Raw genomic sequence first — 24384 nt, forward strand, 5'->3', positions numbered from 1 at the left:
ATGTTTCCCTTCAAAATACATCCTGTTTACAATTTTTTAAGTTGCCTTTAGTATTAAAACAGTTTGCATGTTAATTTAAACTTCATTAAATCACTGTGCAAAAAGGTGAGTTATAAATAAAGTGTACATGCACACAAACATTTTACATATCAAGTACATTTATTTTAACCTTTGTTATTGTTTCTAATGCATGGTGACAGCATAGTGCAGGGCTTTTCAACTTTTTCACCCATTGTACCACTTTTAGGATATGGCAACATCCAAGTACCACCAGTTGCCTAGCAAGGTGTCAAAAACGTGATGATCAAAAAAAAAAAGGAAAAAAGTGACAGGTAGTTCTCGACTTACAACAGTTAGCTTAATGACTGTTCGAAGTTACAATGGCACTGGAAAAAGTACCCTCCCAATCCACAACTGAGCAAGACACCTGCCTCCCCGCCTGGCAGAACTCTTCCTCCTGTCCGAAGTTTTCATTGTTGTGAGCATTTCTGTTTAGGATTGGCAATGCAGGTGGGGTGGGGGGGTGTTTGGTTTTTATTTTTCCCCCTCCCCCCGCCTCTGCTGGGTGGTTGCAGCAGGTTTTGGTCGTTTCACATGACCCTGGGACACTGTGATCATCCTAAATATGAATAAGTTGCCAAGCATCTGAATGTAAATCACAAGACCCTGGGGATGCTGCAACATTCCAGCTGATCGGCGCTGCTTCTGGGCTCAGAAGTACTAGGATCAGCGCCGAGCTGCAGCTGGAGCCTAGCACTGATCCTGGCGCTTCCGCTGAGCCCTGAAGCTCCAGCCATCTCTCGCTCAGACTTGTGCAGTGTTGACATCGGTTCAGCTCATTCCCCTCCCCTGCTACCACTTTTCTAGGATGGTCACGTACCACCTGCCAGGTGCCAATGTACCACAGGTGGTACCCGTACCACTGGTTGAAAAGCCCTGGCATAGTGCACTCCAGATGTTTCTGACCGGTCTTGCTGGATAGAGATGTAGCTCAAGACATCTAGGAAGGTCTGAGAGAGTGATTGTACACATACCTGCTTTAAAGTTAAACTGATTACATATAAAGCTACTTAAATAAAGTGAGATCAACTTATCCATTCTTAGAAATGCTTGGAAATACTTTTCTGTTCTCTGCAAATAAGAGGAGGTACGCTCTGCATTTTTCCATTGTCAGCAACTCTTTAGTAACTCAAAGAGAAAACCACACCCCCATCAACACTGACAGGGCACATTACGGTATAAGAATAGGAACTAAACCCCACACTCACTAACATTGGTGATGTATTCTAGTAGGGTAAATGATGGTCAGCAAGCAAACAAGTTCAGAGACACCACAAGTATTTTTCTCTGACAATTTTAAATGACCAAGAAATCACTATAGTTGGCAATATAGCAAGTTTAATAGCATAACTCTAACATAGAAGAAAATGTCGCATCTGAAAGCTGTCACTATCAAGCTGAGAGAGCACCAAAGACTCCATTCCAATTTCTCACCACTGAAATTATCCAGCCAAGTTTAGGTTGACCGGAACTCCTTAATTATCAACTGAAACCTATTCACTCAATGAGTGGAAATTTAATAGTGAACTTTGGAGTCTGGATGCAGTTTTTTTTTAAAAAAAACCCCCCACTAAAATGGCAAGGCAATGTAATAGTTCTTTCACCAATTAACTTCAACTCTTAAGAGATACAGAACTCTCTTACTTTTCTTAATATTTTAATTTATCTTCCACCCTTCTTTTGGTCAGATGAGGCATTTTTATGTCAAAATCTGCATTATGTTGGGCCTTGTTAACCAGTTTAAGAATAATAGTCTGCGTATGGCAATCTTTTCTCCAGTAGTGTTAATTGCTACAGAATTAACACAAGTGAGTATTGTCTATTGGTGATAAAAACTAATCTGAAATTTAAGCATGAAATTTTTAAGCATTAAAAATATGGATTTTATTAGCTCTTTCGAGATGTATGGGACAAAAGCACATTTATGCATACATATATGTTTCTCAGAAAAAGGTGGAACTATATGTTAATAACTAAGAAAGTGGAATTTAAACAGTCCAACTGAATAAACCTGGAATAAAGTGGCATTAGAAAACAAAATGTGAATTTGGTGTTGATCATTCAACTGTAGAATTGAAGTATTTATATCATGCAAAACAATGGCTTCCTATGTTAAAAATCACAAGTTCTCACCATTTTTAATTGATGGGGATGGGGATATTATTTTTAGCATTTATTCAATCTACAGATCTCAGTCTCCTTACTGCAGCTCATCTTCCATCCTCTCATAAAATCTGCCATAAACCAGTTCTGACCACTAGTAGGACATCAAATGAAAGGTGATTAGAAGTTTAAACTACCCCAATCATATCAGGTTTCCACAAGGCTCACAAGTAAGCTATTTGATTGGAATTTTGGAGGTTCTGGTTTTTCCATTATTCCCCCCCAACGTATTTGCTTAATCTACTGCTATATTCAAGCAACAACAGTTTTGTTATAGCTGAGTAAATTGTTGCTCACACAAAACAATGGAAGTGTGACCAAAGTGCTTCCTGCAAGAAGACAGTTCTTATGCCTGACATTAGTACCATAAGATTGCATTGCTCACAACTTGCACCACCTTAAAACACTGATGACTAGATTGTGGCATAAGCTTTTGCTGAAACAGACCAACAAGAACTGTTCCTCGGGGAATGTATTAATTAACTCCAACTTAGCAGCTTTGTTTTAGAGTTTCCCTTTGAAACTTCTTGTTGTTGTTGCAATATGGCAACTTTATGGGCTACAACAGCATGTCTTGGGAAACAGGAGACTGAAGTGTGTTACCACTTTGGGGCTAGAATTCTGTGCTGATTTATATGGGAGTAAGGCACACACACTGCCAGATTTCTGTCCACTGATTGCATGTGGTAGACTCTGAAGTTTATGCCTGTAACAGTATGATTAAAAGAAAAAAGAAAAACTCACAACATCTCATTCATTATGGGAGACTAAACTTTGTTTAATTGAATAGATTTTTGTTGTTTTTGAACTGAACGAAACATTTTTCAATATTTTCTCATCTTCCTGAGAACTCATTCCTATTGTGACATTGGAAGAGATTAGTTCTAAAAATGTGGAATTAACTCTCATACGGAATAAATTCAGCTAAGAAATATGAATGTTGGCTTTTTAGAAGCAGAACTCGAATCCTAGGGTTTACGTAATAAATTAACCCATTTATTTTAGTGACTCTTCTCCCAATGTTTAACATGTATCGAACACTGTGTGTCAGAATGAATGGCAAAAAAAAAGGCAACAAGCAAATTTTGAAATTCAAGCAGGCAGTACAATAAATAACCCGTGATTAGCTAAAATTTACAGTGCCAAATGCTAGGTTTCCAATCTTCCCTCCAGCTTTTTGTTGGAAAATCAGTCACCATCATAAGGTGAAAAGATAGGTGGAATAGATTCCTGGGGAAAAGCCTGGTGTTCTCAACTTTAGCTGTAATCTAAAACAGGTTTGTTTTTTTAAAACGGTAAAGAAAAACTGACCATTTATAATACGGTCCCTGTCTTGCCCCAAATTGCCAACCTGTGATTAGTGGAACGGACAGCCAATCAGGGACCATCCCGGTCTCCACAGCGAAAAGTAAAAGAGGAGGAGGAGGAGGAATAAGCGCGTCGGCCAAGGGCTCCTCCTGTACACGGAGAGCGCGATTCGCTCCCCCTGGCCGCTCTCATTTATTTTTTTTTCTTGGTAGAGATGTTGCTGTTATTATTATCGCTACTGCTGCTACTGTTACGTCTGCTGTTGTACCTTTCCTATGCTTTTTTTTTTTTTAAAAAATGTTGTTAAAAACCCGGAGACAACCCGAACAAGTTTCGAGCGATTTTTAAAGTGAAAAAAATTCCTCTCAAGGCAAACCTCCCGGGGTAACGGTTCTTGAGGAACAACGGCTGAGGGAACACGCAGCCTTGGCCACCTCTGGACTTTCCCAGACCGAGCGGGGTTTTTTGGGGTTTTTTTTTTTTAACCGAGCCCAATGGGCCACCGCCGTGTTTTATCTAAGCTTTTATCTAACCCTTTATTATTGTTTTAAACGCGCGTGTGAAACAAACCCCCCCCGAAAAAAAACACTCCCCCCCTCCTTCCTCCCCCCCCCACCCCCACCAACCCAATCCCGGAGCATCTTTCCTCTCATTCTAGCAAGATGTTAATTTATTCCTACAAAAATCCAGGTAATTACTTGTGACAAGCTTATTATCACAGAAGAGAGCTGGGCGCGAGAGGAAAAGTATTGAAGAAGGGAAAAAAACACACCGAAGGAACACAAGCCTGAGTGGGGAGAGGGCCACGGGGGAAAAGAGAAGGGGAAAAAAAACAACAAACCGAGCTCTGACTGGATGGTAGTCTGATATCGTGGTTTTCTCGGAGCGTCTCTTGCCCCCACCCCCCCACCCCTTTACCCCGCATGCCTGCGCGCAAATAAAATATTTATTTACCGAGGAAGCCAAGCGTCAAACTCAAAGCAGTCAGTCACTCAGGCGCTTCAGATGACGCTTCTTTCCAAAGCAAGAGAGAAGCGAGAGTCGGGGTGTTTGAGGATGGCGGTGGGGGAAAGAGACGCAGTGGCGCAGTTACTTGTTATCTGCGGCTGGTCGGCGGTTCCTTCGGGCAGGGCGCGTCGGCAAGCGGGCCTGGGGAAGGAGACCCCGCGCTCCCACTGGGACGAGGAACGGGCAGCTCCTAGCCAGAATGCGCGGGAACCGGGCCTCCCAATCTTCCGGGCGTTACCTCAGGGGAAACTCGGGGACAAAGCGGCCCGTCCGAGCGCTTCGCCTTAAGGAAGAGGTGGGGCCTCTTCTGTAACCTCTGATGAATCGCCTCCGAACGCCGCGGGGGCTTTGGAGCTGCCTCCCAGGCGAAGGAAACGCTCGCTCGGCTAGGAAGCCCAGAGAGGGTGGCTCGGCTTCGGGGCTGCTTGAAAGCCCCGAGTCGCGTGGTCAGAAAGGAGGCCTGCGCGAAAGGAGAGGGGCGGGACGCCAGTGCCCAAATCCTCTGTCTCAGACTTCCTGCACTGTAGCCACAGAGGATAGTGTACGGCTCCATAGGGTCTCTCTTTATTTCTCCCCCGCACAAAAAATAAAAAAACAGTAAAAAGTGTATGTATATATATATATACATATACATACACACACACACACATATATATACATACACACACACACACATATACATATATACATACACACACACATTCATTTGCCTCGATCGTCGCGCGACCGGGAGCCAGGTGATTATCCTAATTAACGTCTATCTAATTAAATTACTGTCAGCGGTTAACCAATGGCAGGAGCCGTTTCATGCGTTCGGCAACCAGGGAGATCAAAAGTGCGGCTTGGCTGATTGCTGCACGGTGTCAATTGGCCAATCTCTTCTCCCAGGGAGCGGTGCTTTTGGTGTGTGTGTGTTGGGGGGGGGGTAGGGAATCGTGGCTTCAGTTCGGGACCAGCTTTGGGTGGTGGGAGAAGCTGCTTTGGGTCCCTCGCCGCCGAGGGTCCCGGGATGATGAGCTGGGGGCCTTAGGCGATTCCCGTCCCCTCCCCCGCCCCCAAACGACCCCGTGCTACCGCTACGCTACCCCGGGCGGGCTTTGGCCAAAAAGCCGGCCGAGTCTGGAGCCATGCAGCTGGAGCATTGTCTGTCGCCTCCGTCGATGATGCTCTCCAAGAAATTTCTCCATGTGAGCGCCGGCGGCGGCGGCGGCGGCGGCAGCGCTTACCCGACTGCCGCGGGCGGATCAGAGCTTGTCTTGCACGAGCACCACCACCCGCACCCCCATCACCATCCGGCTGCCGCCGCCGCCGCCCTCCTTTCGGCGAGCGCTGACAACCTGGAGAGAAGTTCACCTCTGAAAAAACTCGCCAGGGGGGGGATGACGAATCAGGCCGAGGCAGACAATTTCCCTGACTCCAAAGACCCGCCAGGGGACGCCCAGCAGCAGCAGCCGCCGCCTCAGCAGCAGCAGCAGCAGCAGCAGCAGCAGCGCGCCAAACTCTCGCCTGTCGTCTTGGACGGCGGCGGCGGCCAGGAACAGCTCCGTCCAACCTTCGATGGAGCGGCGGCGGCTGCGGCAGCGGCAGCAGCAGCAGCAGCGGCGGCCGCAGCCGCGGCGGATCGATACTTGCTCTCCACGCCAGCCTCCTCTGGCCAACCCCCGGCCGCTGTCTCGGCTCCCCCGGCCGCCGCCGCCGCCGCTACCATGTTCCCCTACCCGGGTCAGCACAACCACGCGGCCGCCTTCTCGCTCGCCAGCCCCAGCCGCTACATGGCGCACCACCCGGTCATCGCCAACGGAGCATACAACAGCCTGCTCTCCAACTCCGCGGCGCCTCAAGGCTACCCGGCTGCCGGCTACCCTTACCCGCAGCAGTACGGTCACTCTTACCAAGGCTCGCCTTTCTACCAGTTCCCCTCAGCCCAGGCCGGTCTCGTCCCCGGCAAGGCACAGGTCTACCTATGCAACAGGCCGCTCTGGCTGAAGTTCCACCGGCACCAGACCGAGATGATCATTACCAAGCAAGGCAGGTAAGCGGCGGCTGCGGTCCAAGGATGCCAGCCAGGCGCAACGCCGCCGAGAAGAACGCGGAGGAGGACGAGGGAGGCTGAGGGACCGGGAAAGGGCGAGCAAGAGCACCCCTCCAAACCCGAGCGGAAAAAGCCGGATCTCCTGCCGAGACTCCGGGCTCTGCTCGAAGTATTTTTCTTTTGCCATTTTCCCCTCTCTTCTTCTAACGCACCCCTTGTATTATCACCTTCATCTTCTTCTTCTTCATCATCATCATCATTAACAACAACTCTTATTATTGTTATTATTATTAATATTATTATTCTCCTTTGGCTATAGACCTCTCGTGTTCTTTTTTCCCCCCTTTTTCCTTCTTTCTTTCCTTTTTCTATTTCCTTTCCTTTTTGCTTCGTGTTTTTAAGATTAAAAACACTGGCATTCTTGTCTTTGGGGCTGGAATAATCCAGTGCTTAGTTTTATATATATATACTTAAAACACATCTTTGGGCCTATAAGCTTCCCCCCTCTCCCCCGATTTATTTACGATAATTTCCTTCCTCGCTCTGACTTATTTAAGAGTCATAAACAAGACGAAGGATGGTTGCGATGGCAATCCCTTTGGGGAACGGGCGCCGGGGTCTTCGGCGCACCTTTGGCCGTTTCTGCCGCACGTTCTGGCGATCGAGAGCTTCGCCTCGCTTCCTTTGCTGACCCCCGAATGATGGGGGTCCACCACTTCGCGGTTGGTTTTTGAGCGTTGAAATTTGGCAGTCCGTCATCTGAAGGCAAAAAGGCATTGAAATCGCTGGGACTTACTTCCGGGTAAATTACAGTAGAAACCCGCGAGGATCTTTTTGGGTTCCAAGCCGATGTGCCAACCCGCCAGCCCGGTTTCCTCGGAAATAACCCTCGATTTCAGTCGGATTCACTCGGAGATGAGTAAGCAGAGGACCGTTTTCTCCTAGGCTCGATCCGCCCAACAAAAAGGCGCGGAGCAAGATGCCGAAATCGGTGTACCCTTCGGGTACTTTCCTCTGCAACGTTCGCTCAAGAAAAGGGGTTTTTTTTTTTGAAGATTTTAAGGGGACAGTTATGTATTTATAAAATTATGATCTCCCTCCTTTTCAGTCCCGTCACTTTTCCTTACCCTCCTTTCCCCGCCTTCTTTCTTGAAACAGGCGAATGTTCCCTTTCTTAAGTTTTAATATCTCGGGTCTGGATCCCACGGCTCACTACAATATTTTTGTGGATGTCATCCTGGCCGACCCAAACCACTGGCGGTTCCAAGGCGGCAAATGGGTGCCTTGTGGCAAAGCGGATACCAACGTGCAAGGCAAGTCAGTTCCTCTTTCCCCCTCCCGATTAACCACACGTACGCGGGCAGGCGCAAAGTCTTGCATCCGGGCTCGGCTGGCTTAGGTGAGAAAGCTTCATTTGTGGACCGTCTTGGGCCAGTAAGATTACACGACACTTCGGGGGAAGCTAAAACCGAAGGTCTTCCCCTGCCTTCCCCCCCATTCCTGCTTCCTTTCCTTCGGTTTCCCGAGTTGAAATACCTAAAAACAACATGCCATACACAGTACAAAAAACGAAGGAGCAATTCTGTTTTCTTCTCAAAGCTGGGAGGTCTGGGGAATTGTAGGAACCTACTAAGAAGGGTTCGGGTGGGGTGGAGAGAAGGAGAAGGGAAGAGCTGCTGTGTGAATGTCTTTCTCTCCCCAACATTTGTTTGCGGTCTGACAAACCCGGGGTTCTCGCTTTCAGGAAACCGCGTCTACATGCACCCGGACTCGCCCAACACAGGAGCCCATTGGATGCGCCAGGAAATCTCCTTCGGGAAACTGAAATTGACCAACAACAAAGGGGCGTCCAACAACAATGGGCAGGTCAGTTGGGGCTGGAGAGAGGCGGCACTGCGCCCTGAGGGACCGAGAGACTGCACGGGCACCCCATCCTGCGCTGTATTCATTTCACTTGTGTCCGAGTCTGTTTGCAAATTCCAGCCCCCATTGTACAAACCTGGGGGGGGGAAGAGGGTAATCCGATAGTCAGGTTAAGCGGGGAAGATGCGCTTGCACCGGCGTGTGAGCAGGAGATCGTTTTTCTCCCAGGAGATCCCGGGGGAAGGCTTCGGATAGAAGCGGTGGGAAGCTCGTAAAGCGGCCTCGGCGGGTTGTTCCCCCCCCCGCCACCAGGCATTGCTTTTCAATTGAAGAAGAAGAAGAAAGAGGGGGAAGAGGGAAGCCTAGATCGGAGGAATAGCCCGGCGTGTCCGAGTGCCTTCCTTTTCCCTACCGTTCTTCCTTTCAGCTTTCTAGCAACTTGGGGGGTGGGGGGTGTGAAGCGAGGAGCATATCCGCGCTTTTGGAACAGGTGGCGAAATCCGGCGGCGACCCTCCTTAGCACGGCGAAATTGGGGAGGGATTTTGAAGAGCCCTTTTGGGAGAAGGCAAGATTGGTGCGGCGGTTCGCCTTCTCGGGAGGTCTGGGATCTAGATTTCATCCCTTTCTCCTCGCTCCCCCTCACCCTGTTCTCCGTCTTCAGATGGTGGTCCTGCAGTCCCTCCACAAATATCAGCCTCGCCTGCACGTGGTGGAAGTGAACGAAGACGGCACCGAGGACACCAGCCAGCCGGGTCGGGTTCAGACCTTCACTTTCCCGGAGACGCAGTTCATCGCCGTCACTGCCTACCAGAACACCGATGTAAAGTGCCTTTCTCGCTCGCCTCAGTTCTGGCCTTTTCGGGATTTTTTTTTTGGGGGGGGGGGCACAAGTGCAGCTACGGAGGCCGGGAGGGTGGAGGCGAAACTCCCCGAACTTGAGTGGGAAATCGAGATTTCAGACAACGAAGCGATAGGGTGGATTAATTGTCTAAACTGTTTGCGAAATTATCCAGACCTGCTTTCGAGTCCCGATTCTGCCCAACCCCAATTGCAATTTAAAAAAAAAGAGGGAAAAGAACGTCTCAGGTCCTCCAAGAGCAGTAAATATTTCGGATCGCTTTGATCTGGGCAGGTCAACCAGCTTGGGAAGCATGAACCTCTCTCTAGACTGGCTTTGGCCCTTCGTCCCCACGAGCAAAGTTACCTCGCCTTTTCCCCGGTCAGATTTGTTTGGAACTGCCAGGGTCTTAAGAGCAGATTTGGCGCACCTTTCAAGGGCAGCAGATTGGTCGTTGTTTAATGCATGGCTACAGCGTTTGACTATCGCAGAAGGCGAGAGGGGTGCCAAAATAACTTGGCTGTATCTAGGACATTGATTTGTGAAGGGCACCTTTCGCTTCCCTATTGTAGACCCCCAGAATGCCTTGTGCATCCGCAAAAAGTAAAGTAAAATAAATCAGGGGCTGGGGCTCAGTTAAATTATTTTCCAGGAAACGGGTATAGCAGCCCACACCAACAAATTCTATCTATAATTCTGACCTTTTGTTAAACTTTAAATCATCAACGAGCCATTAATCGTCGTTCACCAAGACTTTGATTTGAACCATATAATTAGCCAAGGGATGGAAGAAATCTTCGACTGTGTTTATCAGACCTGTTGTAAACTAGCCAACCATATTTCAGCCTGGTATTATGGGGGGGAACCAATCCACTGTAGTTCATTTGTAGTTTAGCCTGTTTTGAAAATAGGAAAAAGACCATTAGATTAAATTAACCATGGCAAGTATATGTTACTACATTGCTGCCATTGTCGAATAACTGAGATTCAGAGCACCTTCCTTTTCACTACAAATGATCCAGAGCTCTTGGTCCAGATTTAGTTTCTGCAACGGCCTCTGGGCTAAACGTTTTATCCGACTGGCCCGTAAGAGTCTTGCAAGTGACACTTCCGAGCATGTGAGTAGTTGCTAATCCCCCTTCGCATAGCTATCCTCGGAGGAATTGTTCCGAAGTGAGTCTTATTCGTCTTATCTAATTAGGAGGGATTTAATTCTAAATAAGAGACTAGGTACCTAAACTGGACCTTGACTTTGTGGTCTTTCCAAGGAGGTGGTCAGGACTGTTTGAGGCAGAACAAAAAAGCAAACTGGAAGGTGAAGTTTCTCTGCTCTGGGTCACAGATCACCTTTGATCCTTCAGAACGATGAACTTTGTAGGGAAGACGGTGTGGCGCACGTGCCTGCCGGGGAAGAGGCCAATTAGCTTTCATTCATTTCCAGCCCTTTTCTCTTTACGAGAGAAATTCTCACAAGGAAATCACCTGCGTTGTTCTCTTAAAAAGAATTAATCCACTCTGAAACAAGCTAGGTAGCCGCTTATCCTACGCAGAGAATCAGCGGAGGAGAGAGACCACTGTTTGACTCTTTCCCCCCTCCCCTCCCCTCTGTAGATCACACAGCTGAAGATCGATCACAACCCCTTCGCAAAAGGCTTCAGAGACAACTACGACACGTAAGTTCCTTGTCTCGAGCCTTTTTGTTGGCTCTGGCACGTCCAGTCCTGTTAAATGGATGGTGGGTGGTTTTTTTTGACTTATCCAAAGAAGACCCTGGGACTTTCGAGAGCGGATTATATGTACTATTGGGTATCTATCCCTAGGATAAATCCACTGGGGGAGCACTAAGACTTAGCATGTGAACTAGAGGAGCAGTGATCTTTGAAGGCTTTGGAACAGGAGAGGTCCCTGACTCTCAGCTTTGCATTTTGTTTTTCTCCCTCCACGGGGCAGAGCTTGTATTTGTTTAACGCGCGCAACCCAAGGCGGTAAATCCCGAAGGCTGAGGGGTTTTTTTTGCAGCAGGGCACGAAGAGAGTTGCTCCTTTGCCTCTACTCCAACGATGAAGACCACAGTCATTCTCAGTAGCATTAGACTTGCATCCCTCCTCCAGCGCCTGCTGCCGCTATCCGGCTTAAGCTCTTTTGGTTCTAGGGAGAGCCCTGGAATGCGGACACTGTGGTTCCCCAGTTTTAAAGTGAAGTGAATATTTTGAACGTAAGCAGCAGGAACTCCCCACGGGCTCGCCAAAAGCAGCTCGTTATCTCGTGGGACAATCTCAGTCCCGACTACAAACCCTATAAGCTCCCTCAGTAAACCAGGCCCTTGGAAACGAGCAATTAGGATTCAGGCGTGGGTTCGAGGTGCCCGGAGCTTTCCCCCCCCCAGCCCCGAAGAACTCCATTAACCCCAGCAGGTCTCCCGGGGTCTAATCAGTACCCCCGCTGTTAGGCTGGACTTCTCCAGGATGGTCTTCAATTACAAACACTGCGAAGATGTTGCTGAGGTCCTGAAGCCTGCATTGGATTTTAAACTGAGCTTTAGAAGAAAATAGCCATTTATTCCTCTCAACTCCCCCAACCTTAGCCTGAGGATAAAATCAGGCAATAGCAATAGTCCTATTGGTATTGTTTTGTAGTCCTCCTTTCCACTGGAAAAGGCACTGGAGGAAGCTTTCTCATTCACCAACCCCAAGAGACCGCCTGATCTTTCCCCTCTGCTGTAAATAGGGCTTGGCAGAGGGGTAAAACTCCAATCTGAACTGCAAGGGAAGGGAAGGGAAGACCTCTTTCTAGGCGACCTGGTGCTGGTGTCCAGCATGACTCCTGAAGCTTGTCACAATCCTCTCTCTCTGATTATTCAGAAATAGCTGAAAGTGGAATTAGCAGTCCCAGCCGAGTGAGCAGTGGGGGCCGGCAAACATCTGGGCCTTGCCTGGAGAAAAAGGTAGAAAGAGCTAGAGCCAGCTGGCCTCAGGAAAGCAGGCCTTATTTTGAAGTTTTGCCTTGAAGGAAAGAAAACTGGGGCAGATGAAAGGTTGGCAATCTGACATCTGGGAGCTGAGTTGGACTGCACCTCCCAACATTCCCAGTCAGCTGTTCCCAGACTCATGGGAGTGGTAGTTGCATACATTTAGGTGAAAGTGTGATTGATTGGGGGGGAGATGGGGGGGAGGGGAGAAAAAAGTCAACTGTGCCAAGATGTACTAAGTTACAATGCAGGTTGAGGATGCTCCCAAAGGCCGTCAGGTTGTACAACAACCTTGCATTCCTGTTCCGAAGTTCTCCAGTCGCCAGTGAGCGATTCACCAACCAGATATTCTCATCAAAGCATAAAGTCGGGCTGGCCAGACTTTACCAAACCCGGATATTGAAACGCATCTAGTGAAACTAAGCCAGGCTCAACTACAGCAGGATTCATTAATCGGCTTGTTCCAAGCAAGTTATATAAACTTTCTCCTGCTAGTGCCTTTTCTTCAGCCATTTATGTGTTTATTAATTAAACACGTTTATATCATCCAACTCGCACACAGTGACTCTGGGTTGCCTACATTAAAAAAATACACAATTTAACTCTAACTCAACCCTATCCATGGCAATGACAACAAAATCAGACAAGCCACAATCCTGAGGAGCAAGCCAAGGGTGAGGTAGCTTATCTGGATTGATTAATCCAGAAGAAAAGCGTGCAACCATTTGCCCCTCCTGCGCCCCCCCTCCCCCCCATAGACTGTTGATGGTGGCATGGATTTTGAGCCAGTGTGCCCTCTCGCCCTGCTACTGGCACTCTGGAAGCTGCCAGGGGGAGCTAGAGAGCCAGTTTGGTGTAGCAGTTAAGACACCAGCCAGTTTGGTGTATTGGTTATGGTTAAGGTGTAGTGGTTAGAAACCAGGAGACTGTGAGTTCTAGTCCCACCTTAGGCATGAAAGCCAGCTGGGTGACTTTAGGCCAGTGACTCTCTCAGCCCAACTCGCCTCAAAGGACTGCTGTTGTGGGGGAAAATAGGAGGAAGGAGTATTAGCAATATTTGAGTTATCAAAACAAGAAAGGAGGGAAATAACCAAAATAAATAAAAACAAGTCCCTTGGGATAAATGTGCCCAGACTATCCTGCCTGTGGTTCCTACCAAATGGCTCTGGAGCAGGGGTATCTGGGCCTGTGGCCACTTGTCCCACTAAACGTTAGTGACTAAAGGAAGGCCAAATTCTGGGGAAACAGGCAGAGATCTCCGTTTGAAATCCAACAGCAGTTCTGCGGTAATTGGGATTGACTGGAGCAGTATCCAGCCAACTAGGGAGAATTTCCCCCTCTCTTTAAAAGGGCTTTTTAAAACACGTCATAAAGGAACATCCTCCTAGCTGTGCATTAGGGAACCCAACACAATCCCATGGTTTCCTATCTGGATTACTTTATCAAGCAGATCAGGCCTCTGTTGGATCCTGGGCTCAAAGAAGCGATGTAATGAGTTTCTTCTTTTCTGGATCTCCAGGTGTGGGGAACACAAGGCTTCATGTCATGTGCGGGCTCTTTTTCATTTAATGGGTCAGGAAAATGTAGCCTTATGTGGGAAGTTCTGGGAGTCCCTAGTTTTGCAAGGTCATCCTGTTTAATAGAACCAGGGCAGAAATACAGCTTACTTCTTGTAAAGTAAAACTCCCATATCCAGATTTGGCTGCCTAGTGGTTATAAAGGGAAAAGCTGTTTTAATGCTGAAACAAGTTCTACAATTTCAAAGCTTTGTATTACTGTAAATTCACAATGTCACGCTTACTACCCTTTGGAATAAGAGAATTTTGGAACGATCTGCGCCCAGGAGGGTTTCCAGATATAGTCAGGTGGCCACATAATTTAATCAATTGCTTCTCATTTTTAATTCCCCGAGATCCACCATTTTTGTGGTCCTTCCATTCTCTCCCAGAGTGGCTCTCCACAACTTTAAACAGTATTTTTTTCCCCTCCCCAAAGCAAGTTAGTTTCATTCGGCTTCTATTTTCTACGCTCATTTTAAGGACTCCAGCCTCATTACTCCCCGATTAAGTTTTGGAATCTCTGGAGCAACCTCCCCCTGTTGCATTGGACTACAACTCCCATTATTCTAGGCCCAACCTATCTGAAAAGCAAGTGTAGGGAAATGGCTAGATGGTTTATATGTCTCAGAGCAGAAAACAAGTGTGTAGAGCGTCTAATCTTTCTCCCCACCGTCAACTCGTTCTCCTAATTTTAGGAGCATTTTAGTCCTTTGTACTTTTGTGGGCAATCCTTGGCTTGGTCTCTAGTCTTCATTTCCTCGAGCATGCGCGTTGATTTCTAGGGCAACCCAGAATCTCCAGCTTTTAGGATTCTAAGCATGCCCTTAGCTAAGCCACTGTCCCTTATTGGCCGTCCCCGACGATCTTTGGCGGGCTTTTGATTCCGGGTCCGCCTGTTAGGCGCAGTTTATTGTATTTTCTTCCGCTAGGCTACACCTGAGGAAGTTTGAGCAGGGATTGCAGAAAACCTCCGTCCATCAAAACCCCGCCCTGATCTTGGCGCAGTTTGAAGAGACCTGAGCACCCACACTCAGCTCTCCCGCTTACTTCTTGCGCGACAGAGGGGTGGGAGTGGTTATTTGAGTTGCGACGCCTGCGGCGAGAAAGGCAAAGTGGCAAACCATAGCCCCAAGGAGGCAGGGAATGTAAAAGTTCAAATTAACTTTGAAACTTGGCTTGCCTAAAAAGACCTCTTCTGTCACCGGCACTCCGATCTCAGGGTTTTTTCCCGTCTAGAGGCGAGCAGCTCCATCCAACAGTCACCGGGCCAATATATGGCGATAGAGACGCGCCGTTTATCCTCAATGCAAGATGCCCCGGGCTAGCTTGCCGTTTCCTTTAAGGGCGAGACGGTGCTCTCTGGCAGCGGAGGTTCTGCTACTTTGCACCGGCTCAGAGACACCCTCGGGATAATGAAGCAGCTTAGCGAAAGAAGGCCTGGGGAAGCTGTCCCCAGCGTAGCGCCGCCTCTACCAGTTTGGGGCAGCGGTGAGAGGTGTGACCCAACTTTCCCTCGGAGGCTGAATTACCAGCTCAGGCAGACGTAAGACCCACCATCCTCCGTGTTTCTCGGGAGTTCGAACGCAGGCCCTGTTTGGGGCTGGAGGGCAGGGCTTTTTTTTCCTCACAGAACGCTCAGAACGGAGTTCCGGCACCTTTTTTTGGATGGAACCTTGTAGGGTAGGCAAGGCGGGTTGTATGACATGTGTGAGTTCCGGCACCTTTTTCTTTTACAAAAAAAAAGCACTGCTGGAGGGAAACGGGGAAAAGGGCAGGCTCTCGCCCCTCGCCCAGTCACCTCCATCCATCCCTTCCTTTCTGCTTTGTTTCCCCGCCCTCTGTCTTCCCAGGATCTACACGGGCTGCGACATGGACCGCTTGACCCCGTCGCCCAATGACTCTCCCCGATCTCAGATCGTGCCGGGGGCTCGTTACGCCATGGCGGCCGCCGCGGCGGGCTCCTTCCTGCAGGACCAGTTCGTCAGCAACTACGCCAAATCCCGCGGCTTCCATCACCACCATCACCCGGGAGCGGGCGCCGGAGGCGGCGTGGGACCCGGCGGGCCTGTGCCGGAGCGAGGCGTGCCTCACCCTAACGGGCTGCTCTCTCCACAGCAAGCCGAAGAGCCCGCCGCGCCTTCGCCTCAGCGCTGGTTCGTCACGCCCGCCAACAATAGGCTGGACTTCGCGGCCGCCTCAGCCTACGACCCCGCCGGAGATTTGGCGGGAAACGCCGCCACGCTACTATCTTACGCGGCCGCCGGCGTTAAGGCTCTCCCGCTGCAAGCTGCCGGCTGCACCGCTCGCCCGCTCGGCTACTACCCGGACCCCTCGGGCTGGGGGGCGCGCAGCCCGCCCCAGTATTGCGCCAAATCCTTGTCGTGCTGGCCTAACAGCAGCGGCGCCCGCGCTGGAGGAAACCCCTATTTGCCCGCCGGGGCTGGCGGCGGGGAGGAGCCCGACAGCCTGGCGCCCCCTGAGCGCTCCCCTCTGGTGGCGCCGCCGCCTCCGCCGCCCGCCGCCGGGCCGCCCGCCGAGGACTCGAAGCCCCCGAAGGACTTGTCCGACTCCAGCTGGATCGAGACTCCCTCGTCCATCAAGTCCATCGATTCCACCGACTCTGGGATTTACGAGCAGGCCAAGCGCCGGCGGCTTTCTCCGGTGGGCACCCCGGCTTCGGAGAGCTCTTCGCCCCTGAAGAGCGAGCCCGCCTTGGCCCCCAGGGACTGCGACAAGACCTGCGCCAAGGACATCGGCTACTACGGCTTCTACACGCACAGCTAGAGAGAGGCCTTTGGCCACGCCCCCTCCCGCCCTTCTCGCCCGGCCCGTCCGAAGCAGCCCTCGCTTTGCGCGGCGCATCGGGGTTGAGCGCTGCTTCTCCCGCTCTCTGGAAAGCGGCTCCGGCTGGCCACGCACCTGCAACCGCGCACGCGCAGTCCCTCTCCCTCTCCCTTCGCACACGCTCAAAGCCCGCAAACCGTGGGGCCGTCCCAACGTCTCTTCAGTAGGAGGTGGATGACAACGAAACGCGGAAAATCACCACCCTTCCTCCTCCTCCTCCTCCTTGTACGTCTCTTTCCTTAGCGACCCCCCCTCTCCGCACAAGACAAAGCATGCCGTGGTTTTTTCCCCTTGGCCAAGCAGCTGGGGCGTCTTTTTCCCCCTTTTTTCCTTTTTTTTTCCTTTTAAACTAGCTCTCGCCACTCGGGTGCTTCGAATCATTCCAAAATCCGAAGCAAACCTTGAAATTATCCCTGTGCCCGTCACCGTGTTCGGTGTGGTCAAGGGGTCCCACCCCCCTCTTAAACTTTAGCTGGCGGGCAACACGCGCGTTCAAATCTTTTGAAAGATATCCTCAACTTAATCCGAGGAACACATGGGAGTAAATTCCACCCGGCGAATTGCAGCTCAGTCAGTCATATGCACGCGTTTGTTTGAAAATTAGGCCCGCGACGTTTAATCGCTTTTACCGCCAGATAACAGCCAAAAGCTCGCAGCTCTCCTGCACATTCTCCGATCAGGAAGGTGGATGGCAGATGCTTTTTATTCCGCCATATTAAAAAGGTGGGCGAGACGAAGGGGTATTCGCGTGCCTTTAAAAGGTTTCTCGGTAAATTTGGGATTCTCCTAGATCCCTCTCCTCCACGTCTCCAATTCCGTGTCCGTTTGTTCCCATGCTTCGGTTTAATGGGTCGTAATTCCGAGTAAACGTGATTTAAGGTTCAATAGGCAAACTAACCGCCCTCGCATCATATGCTTGAAACTCGAAGGGAAATTCCTCCTTTCCCCTTCCTTGTTCCTGGCTAACTCTAGTGGAAATATATAGGTACAATTCGCAAATAACGAACCGGGGTCCTATAGGAGGGTTGGCTGCCCTAAGCAAAACCTAAAATATCTAAAACTCCTTTCCCTTCTTTCATATTAATCTTCATCTACACACTTACATATTAATATGAGGATAAAGTCGGGTGTGTGGTTAGGAAGCGTGTCAATTAGTATTTTTATACCATTGACCAAAGAGACTTAAACTTGATTAAAGAAAAACTAAACTTATAACAATTTCAACAAAGCCAGGCCTGATATATATTTGGATCCATTCGGACAATTTTGTTTAACAGTTAACATCTAAATAATTACACATATCTAGGACTTAATTCTACTTAAATGCATGCCAGACGTTACTGTTACTTCTCAACGAAATCATTTCTGATTTAATCAACACTAAATTTTAAGCTTCGATCCCGTAGGATAGTGTTTGTGTTGATTTTAGAAGGCAATATTCGGGTTTCTGGTATTGGAATAGGAATTTAAAAGACTTCGTATTAGTTGCCTCGCATTTTAGTGAAGTTTCAAGTAAAAAGCGCCCTTTTGCTTCGGTGTCTTGATTGGGAATACGTGCGAAAGGTGACCTTATCTAAAGTATTTTGAGGAAGAAATGCAGTAGTTTTGTTCACACATTGTACTAAAGCTGCAATAGCATTTGCTGGGCGTATGTGTCTCCTAGACACCCAGCCAATTGTGGTTTATTTGGCAAACCATGATTAAAACAATCTGGCATTATTTCACGTGTAGAGCAAGTGCTTGAATTGGGATGTGACCCAATCAAGTTCAAAACTCAGCCTTAAACATGTTTACTCGGATTAGGATCAAGAGGAATCCATAGGAGAGTGCCGAATTTCTACTATGGGCTTTAAACTCCATATAATTCTATAGGCACTTATTCAGCAGCAAATTCCATTAAATTTATCCCAGATAACTTCTGGAAAGGAGGTCTTTCCTTACTGTTGTTTGACAGTGTCACCTCACCATTGTTTTGGCGATGCGAAGCCAGCCTTGCCTTCCTCCTGATCAATGACAACAGCGATGACACTAGAAATCGCCAGTCAGGAAACGGCGTGAGCTGCTTCTGCGAAGCTGGTTCCACTCGCGTTTCCTTGGAAGGAAGTCTCATCCGAGTTTGTGCGATCGTAGCGTCGTTGCCCCTCGCAAAGCGCTGTGTAATGGCGGAAATTACTCCTACTTCTCTCAGTAGGATTTTGCTTCCCGCAAGGAGTATATTGCTTCAATTCCCTTTTCTGGATGCAACATTTCCTGCCTGATCAGAACTTATTCTCAATGAAAGTAAACCCGTTTAATAGCTCAGCGTCTATAAATAGATGAGTCCCCCCCCCCCCCGCTGGGTTCAGCAGGACTTTAGTGGACTTTTCCCTTAATTTACTCTTACTAACAAGTGCAATCAAAGGAATACTAGGAAGAAGCAGGTGGTCTCTCCAGGTACTTGTCCCTGCGACTAAACTTTACTGAAATGGGTGGGGACACAACAAAAAGATGGGGAGATATGGATTCTAAATGAAGCACTTTTAAAAGTTCAAAAGCAAACGTTATGTCTGTTGTTACGGTGAAATCTGGGCTAAAAACTCTATTGGTTCGCATAACATTCTGCATTAAGCTTGGTTTCAATTACAATTTACCTATGACGTATTGCAAAGGGTTGTGTTCATTCAATACACTGAGCTACAAGTAAGTCTGTGCCATTCTGGCTTGGCATGTTGTATGAACCTTCCATCCTACCCCTAGCAGGCTATGTTAGATTGCCATCCATAATAAAGAATGATTCCAACTCTGATCCAAAAGGCACTTCCTTCCAAGTAAACCTACCCGTGTTTGCACTGTTATTTGACTTACACTAAAACAGTAATTTAGTTGACAGGACTGCAGAGTTACGACTCAAACTCCAGGATGATCATTCCAGATGGGATGGGACCTTGCAGAGTAACTCAGGTGAATCTTACACTGGGTCATGGAGGTGCTATTTCAATTAGATTGTAGCTTGTGCTCAGTCAGGTGTCCAAGTGGGTGTAGGGGAAGGGGATTTGCACACAGGGCCATCGACTATTTCGTCAACTAAGCAGCACAGTTTAACACACTATTAGAGACAGGTGGCCAGAGAGAGGGGAACAGCTCCTTGAAAGCCCGCCTCAGTTCCAACAAGCATTTCACATTACCAATCCAATGATCTTTTCTCTTTATGTCCTTTTCTGTCCCCTCACTGAATCCTTAGCCCATCCCCGGTTGGTTGGCGTGCAGGTGCTCTTCTCTTGTTCCAATATTTTCCTCTGCCCTCCCCACCTCAGTTAAACCACGACTGTAAATCTTTGTAATGAACAAACTACTGTACAACCAATGCTAAGCTATTGACCTGTCGGGTGCCCGTAGTGTAGTCCAGTGAAAAAAATGACTTTGTGAGTTGTATATTTTTTAAAAAAGAAAAAAAAATGCATTTAGTTTGAATTTTTGTTCTGTTTCGTTTTGTTCAATGCACAAGGAAGTATCTCTGAAAGAGCCTTCTTTAGGGAATAGACTAGGCAGCACCAGTTTGAAGAGGTTTAATTTCCCTCCCCTCTCTGACCTTTTCTTTTTTCTTTTAATTTTCTCGTTCAGTCAAGAGTTTTACACTCAGTTTAGTCTTTCCCCTTGTTGATGTAGAGTAGTGAGTCTTCAAAATTTTGTGTAGGAAATATATAATTGATCAACCCATGTTTAAATATTGTGGGCGGGTGGGGGCGAGAAATGAACTGTGAAATAGACATCAGGCGAAATGATTAAGACTAATTTGCAATTGGCAAACAAACCTTCCCAAATAGAAATTCAGGACTTTCATCCTGTATATATTTTGTATGTCCTTCTGTAATTGATGGACATGATTTTTCTCCCCCTTTTTTTTTTAAAAAAAAGAAGCCCCCCCTACACATTTGTTATGTTTGTGTAGATAAATAATTGTTTCTTCAAATTATAAGTAACCGGGAAAATGATTTGTTTTTTCATCCATTTATATTGTCTGTGTACAAAAAGCATAATAAAACTTGGAAAAAATGTTTAGACAGTCTTTATGTGTAGCTTTTAGAACATCTGAGTAAATTAAGAATAGTTTACTCAGGGCTGGGAGTACATGGGAATTTTTTACAAACGGAGTAGGAACGATTTATTTCCTCTGATGCCAGCTACTTGATCCTCAACACAAAAATAATGTCTTTCTGTTTTTTTCATCTTTACGCTGCAGCTTGGGCAAGTACAAGCATATCCTATCCCGCTATGCAATGAGCTAAAAAGGGTGCGAGATTCATTGGCACCTGTATGTAAGTTACTTTGGGGCAAATTTATGTTTGTAATGCATCTAAAGAATTTCTGGCAGCGGGGAAAATGTAAACATTTGCAGTTCAGAATCACTAAACTGAGGTAAAATAGAATATGCTGGTTAAGGATTCTATAAAAACAGAAATAGTTAACAGTAGATCCTATAAAATAATCATTTCCCTTTCTATCTTACTGCATGTGAACTGTTGCAGAATCCTCCAATTTCCCAGGACTAGGACATCTGAGATTCCCTGTAGTATCTGACTTCTTCTAAAAAACTAAAACATTGAGGAATTAAATTTGAGGCTGGGATCTCTTCGTTTGGGTGTGCGCGCGAGCACGCTCACCCATACTATTGAATGATTCTGCAACCTGCCACTAGAGGTCTCTTGATGGATTGTTATTCCCCTTGTCATGAATTGCATTATATTATTCCACCTTCTTTGCCTTCTACCATGACGGGAAATTTATCTTTAAACTGTGGAACTGAAGTTTTTTTTTCTTCTTTTTTAAAATGTGTGATAATATTTGTCAATGACCAATTATTTTTTAAAAAAGTTAAAATTATTTCAGAAAAGTCTTTTACGTACCTTTAAAGGACAGTCTGCTAGAATACAGGGGTTTAACAGAGAATACTCAAGAACTTTTAGGTATAATATTCATCATTATTATAGTAATAATTTTTAGTTTTATTTCCTATACCTCTATTATTTCTGCCTGATTTTGAAAACGATTTGTATCTTGTTCAGCCATCTCATGGGGTACTACAGATTATGATTCCCAATTCTCATATACAAACTTGCTCTTAAAATGATCAGATTTAATGGGAATGTATTGCCAAATTGCATAACATCCATCACATCTAATGAAGCTTTTAAATGGGGTATATTCTGGAAAAGAAAGTTCCTTTTTTAGTGAATTCCTCTGCTATACCATCTGGAGACAAGACAGTGCCCTCCAGATTCAGACTGACACACTGGTTTTCTTCAATTGTGCAGATCATAAACCAGAAGCAGTGGAAACCAATTGTAAACAACATTCAATTACTGAAACTAACCTTAGTGGATGTATAACATCTTATTGTGTCATCCACTTATCACTCTAATGATAAAAAGTCTGCCTTCATCCAAATATGTCTCTACAACAATAACTAATGTATGCTGTAAAATGCTGAAACTTTGGTTTGGAAATGGCTTATGGATGGAGTTCAATAGCATGCTAAACCATATGGAAAAGCTTAGCATCAAGGATGAACTTAGGCTATAGATATCATCCAGAAGTTGAAGGAGAAAACTTTTCAAGTTTTTATATTAATAAACAACTGCAGCAATTAGTAGGACAGATATTCCCTCTTGAGTCACATGTGCTTTGTTCCAAGATGTTGACTTATTATTGTAGCAAACGTTTTAAGGGACTATGTGGACCCAACAACAAAAAGAAGCATAATCAAAAGGAGGCAAATCTGACATAGTACATGTTTGAGATCCCCTTAGGAGCGCTTGATTTCTTTGAATTTTTTTTGTATTATTATTTTGCTCAGACTAAATGTGGATCTTTATGTATGAGTAATTAAGTGTTATACTGAATGTTAATCTTTCTAAATGAGTAAAAATATGTGTTTTAATGACTAGTCAGTGAGTATTGTAATAAGTCAGGGGAATTGCTTGTCTTGTGGCTTCCCTCCTTTTCCTTTGTTCAAATCCCAATGTAAAATACACACCATTTATTTACTCCTTTTTTAATGCTTTGGACAAAGAATAATACTTCAAGAAATCTCAAGGCAATATGTTGGGATGACCTTTCTCCAAAAGTTGGAACAGCAGTAGCTTTTCTGAAATGGTTGAGAGAGGTCATTGTATGCTTTGCAATATCCAAATTTTATTCAGGGAATGAATTTAAGTTTTTGCATTTGGAAAACTGAATTCAGACATTTTGTGGGAGTCCTGTCTGTTGCAAGACTTAAGCAAACAAAATGATGAGTTGGGATGTCTTTTTCCTCAGGCTCCCTGTTATGGTTCTCTAGTACATCCAGGATTCTCTCATTTGTACCCTCCAGATATGTTGGATTTACGACTCCCATTCTTGTATAACTCATATTCACTGGAGATAATGGGAGTCATTGTCCCAACAGCACATTTAGAGGGCAGCAAGGGAGAAAGTAAGTTTATAACCTCAAACATTAATTTGGAATTCTTCAAACAAAATAATTTGTTCTGGTCAATGGTCCATTGGAGATAGCCTTCTTAACATTTTATTAAATAGCATCTTGATGGAAAAGGGCATCAGCAATGTAGGAAAAAAATCATAGGGGAAAAAAATAAAGTCTATTGAGTCACAGCTGCTCACCTAGGAAAATTTATACATCTCTCTTTGCTATTTCAAAGTTTCACCATGTCCTTAACTGCTGAGATACACGCATATGCATACTGACAATAGTGAACAACTGCTAGGTTTTTTTCCCTATTTTTCCCATAATCAACTGCACTGATTCAATGGATGATTGTCCCACTGTCCTTCAATAGATTAAGGTGAACATAATATACTATTTAGAGCCATGTAGGGTGATGCAGACTATACATTACACACATATGCACGCACACACACACAAATATATTGGGTTGAATTATGGTTGGCCTCCCCATGGCACTGAAACCTGATGGGTTCATACAATATACTGAAATATGAACCATGGTTTAGGAACAATGGCTGAATTGCTACAACATGCAAGACCTCGAACAGGCCAACCACATTTTGGCATAGAGCTGTGTCAATGACTGGGGCAAAGTTGGGGCAAATATGTTTCCATGAATGAGTATAAGCTTGGACTGCAGCCTTCTAGTCATAGTCCAGGATAATAATCAAATCATATTGGTCCACTGGGTTTATAAAGTAGGTGTCTGATTTTAACTGAAGTTAACAAATAGTGCAACCAGATACATATTTACTTGGGCATATTCTTCTTCAGGCATTTTGATTTATTTCCAAATAGGACTGCAGCCTAACAATCCTATCAATTTTAAGTCTGCATAATACACTAAACCATAATTTTTTTTGTCATTTGGTATATGGTGTAAACATAGCACAGACATGGTTTATGTTTTAGTGTGCAATGTGAATTCTATCAAATATGGTTTATTCAAAAGCCATTGTTAGCTATATGAACAAATAATTAATTAGGTAATTATTTGATTTACTGCCCAGTTCCCAACCTTCTGAGCTATAAATTTAGCATTGAACTTGGAGAAGTTTGCTTAAAACTAAATCCCAGTTATTCAAATAGGGCCTCCTCTTTTCCAAAAGTTAAGTCCCTTACCACCTTAAAAATATTTGTAAGGAAAAACATGTGGCACCTTAAAGACAAAGAAATGTAAAATAAAAAAAGCTTTACTTTATCTGATATGGCATAACTATCATTTAGAAGATTTATTAGTCTTGCGAGATGTCACA

General features: G+C 46.2%; 1 protein-coding gene across 1 annotated transcript; it reads left to right on the plus strand.

Moving 5' to 3' along the window:
- Positions 1-5666: 5666 nt before the first annotated feature.
- On the plus strand, positions 5667-16584 carry TBR1 (T-box brain transcription factor 1; the record flags this gene model as incomplete). The annotated part of the gene is made up of 6 exons (XM_083350397.1): positions 5667-6571; positions 7730-7884; positions 8316-8437; positions 9097-9255; positions 10885-10946; positions 15651-16584. The coding sequence occupies 6 exons, from the start codon at positions 5667-5669 to the stop codon at positions 16582-16584; spliced, it is 2337 nt and encodes a 778-aa protein (XP_083206523.1).
- Positions 16585-24384: the final 7800 nt, after the last annotated feature.

This window comes from Vipera ursinii, assembly GCF_947247035.1.
Source record: "Vipera ursinii genome assembly, chromosome: 1".
NCBI classification, from domain to species: Eukaryota; Metazoa; Chordata; class Lepidosauria; order Squamata; family Viperidae; genus Vipera; species Vipera ursinii.